The sequence below is a fragment of the Ahaetulla prasina genome, chromosome 2 (genome assembly GCF_028640845.1).
Source record: "Ahaetulla prasina isolate Xishuangbanna chromosome 2, ASM2864084v1, whole genome shotgun sequence".
NCBI classification, from domain to species: domain Eukaryota; kingdom Metazoa; phylum Chordata; class Lepidosauria; order Squamata; family Colubridae; genus Ahaetulla; species Ahaetulla prasina.
In genome coordinates this window covers 75,022,065-75,035,005 of record NC_080540.1, presented here as the reverse complement: position 1 = coordinate 75,035,005, position 12,941 = coordinate 75,022,065, and the positions used below count along the sequence as shown (strand labels likewise).

The following is a 12,941-nucleotide window of genomic DNA, read 5'->3' as shown; positions in this document are numbered from 1 at the left end:
GTCCATTTACTTTCCCCCAAATGTTAACGATACAATTTTGACCTCCAAATTTTTGCATTAACAAAAGCAAAATGCTGCATTTTTTTTCTGCAGAAGCACTGAGTGTTGTGGAATTAGTTGCACATGGAAACGGAACAAAATTTTCACTTTGCAGGCTTCACCAAGGACATAGTAGTTCAAAATTATGGTAAAAATCTGGTATTGTAAAAATCAAGGATGAAGAAATCATAGCAGTTTGTTCCTACATATTTGGATAAACATGGATTATCCAGATCTGACCTTCCAAGATCTGAATGGCCACCAAGAAATGTCAACATTTCTTGGCTGATATCTAGGGTCAACCAGATCTAGGGTCAACCAGATATCTAGGGTCAGACCAGATCTGGCAATTCCTAGTTTTGGGTGAATTTCCATAATGTCAGATGTGCAATGTCATTGAAAGAGTGTTTGTAGCCTTGGGTCTTTACTTGCAGTTAGAGAATGTAGTTTTCTGCTTCAAATTGTTATGTTAATTATTTATTTATTTTTATTTATTTATTTATTTTTGTCACAACATCATATAAAAAGGATCATATAGTATATAAACATATATATGAGTAAATATTAGGAGGTATAAGCACCAATATATATATAGGAAGAAGAAAAGAAAAGAAAAAAAAACAATAGGACAGGAACGATAGGCACGTTTGTGCGCTTATGCACGCCCCTTATGGTCCTCTTAGGAATGGGGTGAGGTCAATAGTAGAAAGTTTTTGGTTGAAGCTTTTAGGATTATGGGAAGAGACCACAGAGTCAGGTAAAGTATTCCAAGCACTGATGATTCTGTTACAGAAGTCATATTTTCTGCAATCTAGATTAAAGCGGTTAACATTAAGTTTAAATCTGTTGGTTGCTCTTGTATTGTTGCAATTAAAGCTGAAGTAGTCTTTAACAGGAAGGACATTACAATAGATGATTCTATGAGTTAAACTTAGATCTTGTCGAAGGCGACGGAGTTCCAAGTTTTCTAAGCCTAGGATTTCAAGTCTGGTGGGATAAGGTATTTTGTTGTTTTCAGAGGAGTGGAGAACTCTTCTTGTAAAATATTTCTGGACTCGCTCAATTGTATTGATTATGCAGTAAGATTTTTGACACCTCCCAAACTGTGAAGCCTGTGCTGGCTCTCCTCTCTGCAGAAATGAAGATTTTTCTCTAGCCTGCCTCTTTTGTAGTCAGTATTTTTAACAACCTCATTAGTGAGGATTTCTCCTCTTTGAAGAAAGCAAGCCTTACTGCAGAGCATCTGGAGCAAGTGGAGAGTTAGAGCTGCAGATCACAGGGATGCCATCTGCAACAGCTCTGGAGCACATTGCAACCGCTACTAGGAAATATTTTACTGCTCTTGGTTTTCTCTGCTTCTGGGGAGGTCCTAAATTAAGTGGAAAGTCAACAGATTATGCTTTCTTCAATGTTGCATAATGGTTTGGAACCAAATGTAGTTGTATAGTGAGTAAATCTGTTTCAATCAACAGGGATAACCTTAGTTACATCAATTCCAGTTAAATTACTTCAAGTACAGTACAGTCAGTTCCATACTTCTATACCCAATGGGTGATTCAATGGGACTTTTGAGTAGACATTTAGAATTGTTCCTCAGTTTGATGGAACTGGCCGAGCATTGGAAGCGCCTGGCAGAAAATTGGTGAAAAATACGGAAGTTCTTTGATAGAAGGACATTGTCAGTTTTGGAAGTAGAAATTGACTCAATCCATGTGTCATGCCAAACAATTATTTGTTTAACTACTATTATGGAATACAGCAGCTTGCTGGGCTCATAAACAGGTGCCAAAGCACATGGCATAGCAGACAAGCCTTTTTGGTCAGTTCTTAATTTAAAAAAAAAATTATGCAGAAGTGAATGCAGTAGTATTTCTTTTTTATAAACAGAAATACAGCACAGCATGCTAAATATTTAAAAAAAAATGTTATAATCCAAAGGGTCCAGAATTTTGGACTACAGACAGACAAGCAGACAGACACAGATACAGACATATATTTTCTTAGATTTATATCCCACCTTTTGTACAAGGTAGCATCTGCTCCTTCTCCAAATCTTTCCCACAACTATCACCTTGTGAAAAAGGTTGGGCTAAGTGACAATCACTGACCAGGGAGCTTCTGTGGCTGAAGGTAGATTAGATCAGGGGTGAAATGCTCCCGGTTCGCACCGGCTCTCCCGATTAGGTAGCGATGGCAGCTGCTGGTTCGGAGGACCGGTAGCAAAAATCCCTGCCCCCACCCCACCCCCTCTGCTGAGCCGCACCATCTGCAGAGGTTTTGGTTTTTTTTTTACTTTTAAAAGCCGGTTTTGCTTCAGCCAAAACAGGCCTTTAAAAGTAAAAAAAAAGCCTTTGAGGATCCTGCCCCTCAGCTGAGACCGGCAGAGACTTTTAAAATAAAAATATTTAAAGGCTACTCTGGGGATCTCACCTGAGTTCCTCATCAGCAGAACCTTAAAAAACATGTTTTCTGTAGAAAACATGTAGAAAAACTCCTTTTAAAAGAGTCTAAGCCACTTACCTGATTACTGATCGACCTCATGGCTTTTCTTGCAGCCCAAAAGCCCCAGTTTCGCTTTTAGCACCAGACAGAACTAATTTAAACTTAGCTAATCTATTTCACCACTGAGTGATTTATTTATTTATTTATTTATTTATTTAATTTGATTTTTATACCGCCCTTCTCCCGAAGGACTCAGGGTGGTGTACAGGCAAAATAAAACCAACAATACAAATATACACAATTTAAATACCCTTAAAAAACTTATTCAAAATTAGCCTGATGTTAAAAATCATCGTCAATTAAAACCCCATTTAAAATTGGTAAAATTCCCTTTTAAAATCCAATTAAGCCAGCCCCGCGCGAATAAAAAGATGGGTCTTCAGTTCGCGACGGAATGTCCGAAGGTCAGGTATTTGACGAAACCAGGGGAAGCCTGCTCCAGAGAGTGGGAGCCCCACAGAGAAGGCCCTTCCTGGGGGCCGCCAGCCGACATTGTTTGGCGGACGGCACCCTGAGAAGTCCCTCTCTATGGGAGCGACGGGTCGGTGGGAGGCATGTGGTAACAGCAGGCGGTCCCGTAAGTACCCAGGTCCTAAGCCATGGAGCGCTTTAAAGGTCGTAACCAACACCTTAAAGTGCACTCGAAGGCCACAGGCAGCCAGTGCAGTCTGCGCAGGAGCGGTGTTACATGGGAGCTACGTAGCTCCTCTATCACCCGCGCAGCTGCATTCTGACCAACTGAAGCCTCCAAGTGCACTTCAAGGGAGCCCCATGTAGAGAGCATTACAGTAATCCAAGCGAGAGGTAACGAGGGCATGAGTGACTGTGCATAAGGCATCCCGATCAAGGAAGGGCGAACTGCGGACCAGGCGAACCTGGTAGAAGGCCCTCCTGAGCCGGCCGTCAAATGATCTTCAAACGACAGCCGATCGTCCAGGAGGACGCCTAAGTTGCGCACCCTATCCTTTGGGGCCAATAACTCGCCTCCGACAGCCAGCTGCGGCTGCAGCTGACTGAATCGGGATGCCGGCATCCACAGCCACTCCGTCTTGGAGGGATTAAGCTTGAGCCTGTTTCTCCCCATCCAGACCCGTACGGCTTCCAAACACCGGGACAGCACTTCAACAACTTCATTGGGGTGGCCCGGGGTGGAGAAGTGATTAATGCTGTCTGGCTGAGGAACTCTGGAAATTGAAGTCCACAATAAAATAAAATAATAAAATAAAATATTTGTGCAGCTTTCTGAGATTTGGTGTGTTTCTGTAGTGTTTCACTCTAACTACACAAACACACAAAATCTCAGAAAGCTGTATGTGGTATTTGTGTGTGTGTGTGTGTGGGTGGGTGGGTGTGTGAGTGAGTTGTGTTGTGTGTGTGTAAAGTGTGAAAGTTGGCTTTTGAGCTTTTTTGTGGCTGTGTGAAGTGTGAAGTGCAGCTGCTTTTACATTGTGTGTGAGTCAGTTGTGTTGTGTTGTGTTGTGTGTGTGTGTAAAGTGTGAAAGTTGGTTTTTGAGCTTTTTTGTGGCTGTGTGAAGTGTGAAGTGCAGTTGCTTTTACACTGTGTGTGAGTCAGTTGTGTTGTGTTGTGTGTGTATGTAAAGTGTGAAAGTTGGTTTTTGGTACCTCTTATTGTTTTTTATACTTTGTTTATTATTGTTATTATTTATTGTTATTGGCCACGCCCAGCCAGCCATCTGACCACCAAGCCATGCCCACCAATTAAGCCACGCCCATAGAACCGGTAGGGAAAATTTTTAGATTTCACCCCTGGATTAGATCCTGTGTCTCCCTGAGGAATACCACAGTGGCTGTATTATAGCAATAGCATTTACTTATATATGCTTCTTAGTATATTACAGCCCTCTCTAAGCAGTTTACAGAGTCAGCATATTGCCCCCCCATCAATCTGGGTCCACATTTTACCAACTTCAGCAGGATGGAAGGCTGAGTCAACCCTGAGCCAGTGAAAATTGAACTGCCAAACTGCCGGCAGTCAGCAGTCAGCAGAAGTAGCCTGCAGTACTGCACTCTAACCACTAAATCACCACAGCTCTGGAGTTATATTATATTATATTATATTATATTATATTATATTAAATTATATTATATTATATTATATTATATTATATTATATTATATTATATTATATTATATTATATTATATTATATTATATTATATTATATTATATTATATTATATTATATTATATTTTTATTTATTTATCAACAAATAAGAAAATAAGTAACAGAGTAGACACAGACATGGACACATGAAAACATTTTGGCACAAAAACGGGATATAAATAGGCAAAACATAGCCATAAACACGTAGAATGATTACGTATAAATGTGAACAGTAGGACAGGGATGGTAGGCACGCTGGTGCGCTTATGCACGCTCCCTTAGGGACCTCTTAAAAAACATGAAAGGTCCATGGTAGACAGTTTACGGTAAAAGGTATGGGGATTAGAGAGACTAACAACAGGATCAGGTAGATTGTTTCAGACATTTACTACTCTATTGCAAAAGTCATATTTCCTACAATTAAGATTAGAGTGAATTACATTGAGTTTAAATCTACTGATGGCCCTTGTATTATTATGGTTGAAATTAAAGTACTCATTTACAGGTAGAACATTTTGGTAAATAATCTTAAGAACTAAGCATAGGTCAAAACGTAGATGACGTAGTTCGAGGCTATCCAGACCTAAAATTTCAAGCCTGGTGGTATAGGGAATTTTATTTCAAGCAGAAGATTTGAGAACTGTCCTAGTAAAATATCTCTGGATCCCCTCTAATGTAATGATGTCTGAAATACAGTGATATATCTATGGAAACTCATTTAAAATTCCCTAGAATTTACTTCCAAATGATCATGCATACCATTAGCTATTAAGCTGTCCTAAATGGAGCCAGGAATCGGTGCACATTGACTTCAGATCTTACAATGACTTGCAATGATTAGCCACTATCTTAGATATAGTAGTAGTCTTCCGTAACAATGCTTGAAGAAGCCAACTTCTAGTTGCAACCAAGTTCTCTTACTTTCCAAAATGCTACTATTTTAGCCACAGTATCATTTCTGTTCCCTGCTCTATTTATATTCTGCTTCTGTTGGAATTAAAAAAGGGACATGAAGGCAGTAGGGGGCAACCACAGCTGATATGAGAGGCAAATTGTTCCAATAGATGAGTATTGTCCATTTACATGTTCTATGAAAACACCAATTATCTTCTTAGTTGCAGTTATGCCTATTTGCCTTCTGCAGTTAAGATGAGTAATGTCAGTTTTGGAAGGCAATTTTCTTTCTTGCTTCTTAACTGCCACATATTTTAGCTGGGGAAGTTGGGAGGGGGTTATTGTTGGAGCAGTAGAAAGTTAGTCATAACAATATTCCATTTTCAAGGACATCCTGCGTCTGATGGAGACTGCCTGAAGATTGTATCCAATTGAGTGTGAAAAGTTAATTGGACAATGTGATGAATTTGTGGGTGTGGGGCAGGGCTGTGAACTGTCAACTGGGTGTGGAAAACCTGGAAGATTTCAGTTTCGGGTTTTCCCAGCTGGGCCAACATGACATCTCTAATAAATTGGAACTTTGAGGAACCTCAAGCCTCAGAGCTTTATTTCGTTGGGAGTGTTCCTTGGAACCCTGACAAGTAAGCTTTCAGCTAAGGTTATTGGAAGGGTCTCCAACAGTAAAGCAATGGCAGTGGTTTGATTTAGCAAGCCCATCCAACTCTAGTTTTAATGCCTCTTCCTGAGCTAGAAATATTGCAGGATCTAGGTATCTGCTAACAGTCTTTATGGCTGTTTTTCTCCATTCAATGGAGTTATGTTGTTTCCAAAACACAGTTTGCTTCTTCCCACTTCACCTGGGGTAACAGAAGGAAAAAGGGCATTGTATTGTGCTCCTCTGAGGCAGGGTTTTTATATTAGGATGACTTTGGAAGAATTAGAGCATGCCATTAATCTATGAAACATTGCAGCCTAACAATTTGCAGGATGACTTCAGACCACCTGAGAAATAATGTTGGTGAGAAACATGACTTGAGAGCAAACGATTTCATTCCCTAACCATTAAGGCCTTAGATCTCATGCTGAACAACTTGTTTCGAACAAGCTGTATTGCATTCTGGCTGACAGGTTGAGCTGGAAGAAACCAGAGAATTTTGAAGGAAGAAACATCCCAAGGCTTAGAATGTTGATGTACTATTTTATATTGGCCATGGGGTGACCTTGCTTCCCCTAAATTGCATCTGTACCCTAATTACAATTGGCATTCTAGGAAGATTGTCCTTGAGTAGTTTTAAGAGATTTTTTTTTTACTGTAAACATCTATTTTGTTGCAAACTGCTATCTTCAGGCAATTTCTTGCAAAAGTGAAGGATGCTTGTATCAGTGATAGGTGCAAAGAGATAGGAAGACAACCCACTGAATGATGTATATCTACATGCTTTACAAGTGCACATACACAAAAGTGCACAAAAGTGCACAAAATCAGTGCTGAAAATCTATCTTATTTTGATGCTTTGCATATCACAATGCAAAGCATCAAAATAAGATAGACTTGTTATTTTGCCAACCCAGTTATAAAGAGTTTGTAACATGCACCTAACAAATAATTTGTGGGTGATTCATTAGATATAACAGGTCCTAGTTTGTTTTTCTATTAATATAACTTTAATGACATAGGTAGACATTGACATGCAATTAATTTAGCCTAATTGCATATAAATGTCTACCTATGCCATTAAAGAAGCAGAGATAAGACTGAACAGCCGATGGAAAGCTGTATCAGAAATATATGCAGCTGCTATTTAATGTAACATTTCATTTCATTTTTAAACGCAGTATATAAAAAGTCCACTCCATGACTTGTTGAGGTCAGCAGCCAAATACTTACCGTATATACTCGAGTATAAGCCGAGTTTTTCAGCACGTTTTTTGTGCTGAAAAACGTCCCCTCGGCTTATACTGAGTCCCCAGTTTACCCCAGTTTTTGGGGTAAAATTGGGACCTCGGCTTATACTCGAGTTTTTTTTTTTTCTTCTTTTTTTCACATTATACCGGATGGCGCAAACTTGGCGGGCTTTTGCATTAGCGCGGGGAAGCCCTGCCGGTGCAGTGAGAGGGCGGGGCGGGGGAGCCGCCAGCCTTCTCGGCTGAGGGAGGGAGGGTTTCCCCGACCGGTAGCTGCCTCATTTCCCATCCTCGGCTTATACTCGAGTCCCCAGTTTACCCCAGTTTTTGGGGTAAAATTGGGACCTCGGCTTATACTGAGTCCCCAGTTTACCCCAGTTTTTGGGGTAAAATTGGGACCTCGGCTTATACTCGAGTTTTTTTTCTTCTTTTTCACATTATACGGATGGCGCAAACTTGGCGGGCTTTTGCATTAGCGAAGCCCTGCCGGTGCAGTGAGAGGCGGGCGGGGAGCCGCCAGCCTTCTCGGCTGAGGGAGGAGGGTTTCCCGACCGGTAGCTGCCTCATTTAATGTAACATTTCATTTCATTTTTAAACACAGTATATAAAAAGTCCACTCCATGACTTGTTGAGGTCAGCAGCCAAATACTTACTTCTGTTGATCTGATCAAAATTAAAATCCAGATGGTCCATCATTATGGCACCAGAGGTGGGGGAGGGAATCTAAATTTAATCAAATTATCTAAATTTTCATTTAATTGTATAAAATGATAGAAACTAGTATTAATTAAATCATCCCACTAAACGCTCTTCATTTTGATGGACAAGATCATTTAGGTCTGCCTTCCTCAACCTGTCATTCTTTCTATGTGCTGCCAAGTGCAATTTTCAGACAATCTCTGCACATCTGGGTAACACCAGGTTGGACCAGGTTGATTTAAGGCATTATTTTTTTCAGCACCAGTTGCTGTACTTTGCATGAATCTGAATTAAAAAGTGCATATAGAATATGTTTCAATGTCATCTAATAGTATATAATTCTATTACTATAACTGTATATGTGTAGTAGCATAAAGATGCACCTGAATGAAGTAATTGCTAGAGGATCACCGTTCAATGTGGAGGACCAGGATTCAAATCCTGTCTGTACCTACATTACCTGTAGAAGAACAGTGGTGGTAATAGATGTAGCAGTGCCAAGGGATATGAGAAGTTGGAGAAGTGCCAGGGCCTGAAGAAAGAGCTAGACAGGATATGGAAAGTAAAAGACAAAGTGACCCCCAGTGGTGGTAGAAACAATCAGGGTTTTGACTCTTAAGTTAGGAGAGTGGTTCCAACAGATCCCAGGAGACATCAGAGGTCTCTATCCAGAACAGTGCAGGGCTAGGAAAAATTAAGATACTGTGCAGAACCCTCAAACTCCCAGCCGTCTGGTAAAGGACACAAGATTGAGGAAGACATGCCAACCACCATATACAAAAATATGTCACATACATCATATGTTTACATCCTACATCTGTATATAATACACACATATAGAATAGAATAGAATAGAATAGAATAGAATAGAATAGAATAGAATAGAATAGAATAGAATAGAATTTTTTATTGGCCAAGTGTGATTGGACACACAAGGAATTTGTCTTGGTGCATATGCTCTCAGTGTACATAAAAGAAAAGATACATTCATCAAGGTACAACACTTACAACACTTAATGATAGTCATAGGGTACAAATAAGCAATCAGGAAACAATCAATATAAATCATAAGGATACAAGCAACAAAGTTACAGTCATACAGTCATAAGTGGAAGGAGATGGGTGATGGGAACAATGAGAAAATTAATAGTAGTGCAGATTTAATAAATAGTTTGACAATGTTGAGGGAATTATTGGTTTAGCAGAGTGATGGTGATATATATATCTATTATATATATATAATAGATATATATTATATATATAGAATATATATAGAATACACACATGTACACGCATATGAAATACACTGCATTAAAGTAGATAATATGCTATGTTAGGTCCCTGTCAACAGAATCTCTAAATGAAGTATTTGGCATAGCACTCAGCTGCCTCTGAGCCTAGTCTTTATGACCATGGGTAAATTTTGAAACGGTGATCACTTCTGGCTTGGATGTTTGGGGGCAGGGGAATCAAATGCAACTCCAGAACAGCTTTCAAAACCGATAAATCTATTCCTGGTTTCTCTGCAGAAGATACAACATTGGAGCCAAACTGATTGTCTTGAAGTGCTATACTTTTTGGGAGAGCTGGTGGTTACTCACAGTTTACTCTACTCCTGGCTCCTTTCCCTTGTCATAATTTTCTTTCCTACATTTCAGGGCTAGTGATGGGGGGGGGGGGGAGAGACAAATAGCCAAACAATGTGTGACTGGAAGATTAGGGGAAATGAGAGCATCTATTGTGGCGTGAAAATCCCCTCTACATGTAATGTCTCCTGGAAGTCAGATACTGACCAAAACACTGTTTTAAATACTTTTTCGCCTGGAGAACTCATCTACTCTCCACCACCTGTTTAAATATATTGGATAATAAAAAGTCAAGTGAATTTTAATTCACTTGTTATTCAGAGAAAGTGTAGACATTAAGACTATGTGTGTTCTGCTTTGGGTAAACCATGCTGTAATAGTGTCATGTTTGTTTTTATTCCCCATTGTGTAAGCATACAACTTTATCAGTGAACTTGCTTCTCTCCAGCCAAGAAAGTATAGCTTCTGAAGGCAGAAGGGTGATCAGAACTATGACATGAAATTCCGATATCTACAAAATGCTTATGAAATAGAAGTTATGGTTGGGGCACTTGCATGATCTGCAGCGAGTTGCAAAACAATTATAACAAACATTATATAATAAATTCAGAGTAACCCATTCCTAAGCAACTTTACCATATTTAGTTGCAATGTCAGAACTGAACCTTAAGTAGCAGTTATTAAAACCAGAGTCTCCAGAAGGTCTGTATGATCCCCAAACAGGACAGGGAAAAAATGTTAATTCTTACTCCACCACCTTTAAAAAATAGCAGGAAATTATTCTAGTGCAGTGGTTCTCAACCTTTATAGTGCTGCGACCCCTTTAATACAATTCCCCACGATGAGGATCTAAGCGCGCCTCAGCAGGCGCAGAAGGGGGGGGAAAGCGGCAAACTGTATTTTGAATTTATCACGTCTGAAGCCGTATTGGCTAGCGATCTGAACTGCTTGTGATTGCCTTGAGGACGGAGGCATTAAAGCGGAGACTCCTCCCCTATTAAGTTTATCGCGCCTGAAGCCAGATTAAGCTAGCGATTGGGAGTGATTGCAGCTGGCTTGAGAGGGAGACATCAGAGCAAAGATTTCTCTCTTTTTTAATTCATCGCGCCTGAAGCCGAATTCAGCTAGCAATTTGAAGAGCCTGCAGATGGCTTGTGGAGTCAACCATTGGAGCACGATTCTTCGACTCGCAAGTAACTTCCCATATTTCCGATGGTCTTAGGCGACCCTGGCAAATCGTCATTCGACCCCCAATGGGGTCGCGACCCACAGGTTGAGAACCACTGTTCTAGTGGGTTACACTTAAATAGTAATGTTTTCCATGCTGGTGGGCAGTGTAGTCCTGTTCCTTTTTGCACATTCATTTTTTTCCAATTACTCACTAAGAATCTTCCCTCTCTTCCTTGATCTCTTTCTCTTCAGGTGGCCAATCTCCTGCGGCTGTTCCAGATCCCTCAGATCAGTTATGCTTCCACCAGTGCCAAACTGAGTGACAAGTCTCGCTATGATTACTTTGCTCGCACTGTCCCACCAGACTTCTACCAGGCCAAAGCTATGTCTGAGATCCTGCGCTTCTTCAACTGGACCTACGTCTCCACCGTGGCCTCTGAAGGAGACTATGGAGAAACAGGCATTGAAGCTTTTGAACAACAGGCTCGGGCCCGCAACATCTGCATTGCCACTTCTGAGAAAGTGGGACGCTCTATGAACAAGAAGACTTTTGATGGGGTGATTAAGGCACTGATGCAAAAACCCAGTGCAAGAGTGGTAGTGCTATTTACCCGAAGTGAAGATGCTCGGGAGCTGCTAGCAGCTGCTCAAAGGATTAATGTGTCCTTCACCTGGGTGGCCAGTGATGGTTGGGGGGCTCTGGAGAGTGTAGTGGCTGGCAGTGAGCCAATTGCTGATGGTGCTATCACTATTGAACTGGCATCCTACCCAATACAGGAATTTGCTGTGTACTTCCAAAACCTCAACCTCCACAACAACAGCCGAAATCCATGGTTCCAGGAGTTCTGGGAACACAAGTTCCAGTGTAGTTTCCACAGCCAGAACTGCAGTCACTTCTCCTTGAAGTCAGGGCAGTTTGAACAGGAATCAAAGATCATGTTTGTGGTCAATGCAGTCTATGCGATGGCCCATGCCCTTCATAACATGCATCAAGCACTCTGCCCCAATGCCACCAAGCTCTGTGATTCCATGAAGCCGGTGAATGGTAAGCGGTTCTACAAGGATTTCATGCTCAACGTAACTTTTGATGGTAAGCCAAAGTAATGGTTTGATATAGAATGTTGTGGGGAGGAGTAAAGAACATGAAGAACAAACAGACAAAGATCAGGGCATGGAGAACAAAACAGGAGCCTTAGATTAAGACGAACAGTACAATCTTAGGGCAGATTATGGTAGAAATATCCTGAAAGGTAGTTTTCTATATGAGCACAAAATGCCTGATCAGGGGCGGGTTCCAAATCACATAGCTACTGGTTCGCTTGTGCGCGCGCGCTTGTGCGTGGGCTGCTTGTGCATATGGGCAGAAGCTTCTGGGCGGGTAGGCGGAGCCTCCCACCAACCAGTTCACCCGATCCGGTTTGAACCAGTAGCAATCTATCATTGTGCCTGATGTTGTGGTTACCAGAAATATTTCTGTGTAAATTGCTCTAACATTATTGATCGGAAAAAAAATCTCTCATTGATTGAATGTTGCCATCAAGTGAAAAAGTATCACTCTTGTTCTCTTGGGCATGACAGCTGCTAGTTTAGCATACAGTTTTGTATAAATGGAACAAAACTGTAGTTTTCTCAGGCCAGGAGATTTGACTGCTTAGAATTTGAGTTTCCGTAAGTTCTGCTTATATCTTACAGTGAAAGCAAGATAGTTACACACATTAAATTCCATTTAAGAGAGATTTGCAGTATTGCTACGATCAAGCCAAAAGGCTCCCCAACTGTATCCACCTAAGTTCACACTTGCATACATTAGATTTTGCTTTCCTATGTCTTCAACTTTGAGTGTCACAGCACTGGAATAATAAAGCAGTATGAGCCTCTGAGTTTGCAGTTTAGAACAAGTTATACTAATATAACACACAGTGGGACTGTGCAAAGCTTACAGAAGGGATGCTTCACAAAAAACTCAGTTTTTGTGGAAGTGTCCCTTCTCAAAATATTTAAACCAGTGTTTTTCAAATGTGGC

The 12,941-nt window shown here is 40.7% G+C and overlaps 1 protein-coding gene across 1 annotated transcript in view; it reads left to right on the top strand.

Moving 5' to 3' along the window:
• Positions 1-12,941, top strand: part of GRM2 (glutamate metabotropic receptor 2) — a 69,150-nt gene that overhangs the window by 41,236 nt on the left and 14,973 nt on the right. Inside the window, exon 2 of the mRNA XM_058168717.1 lies at positions 11,171-12,008. Coding sequence (XP_058024700.1) covers positions 11,171-12,008 — 838 coding nt within the window. The remainder of the gene's footprint in view (positions 1-11,170; positions 12,009-12,941) is intronic.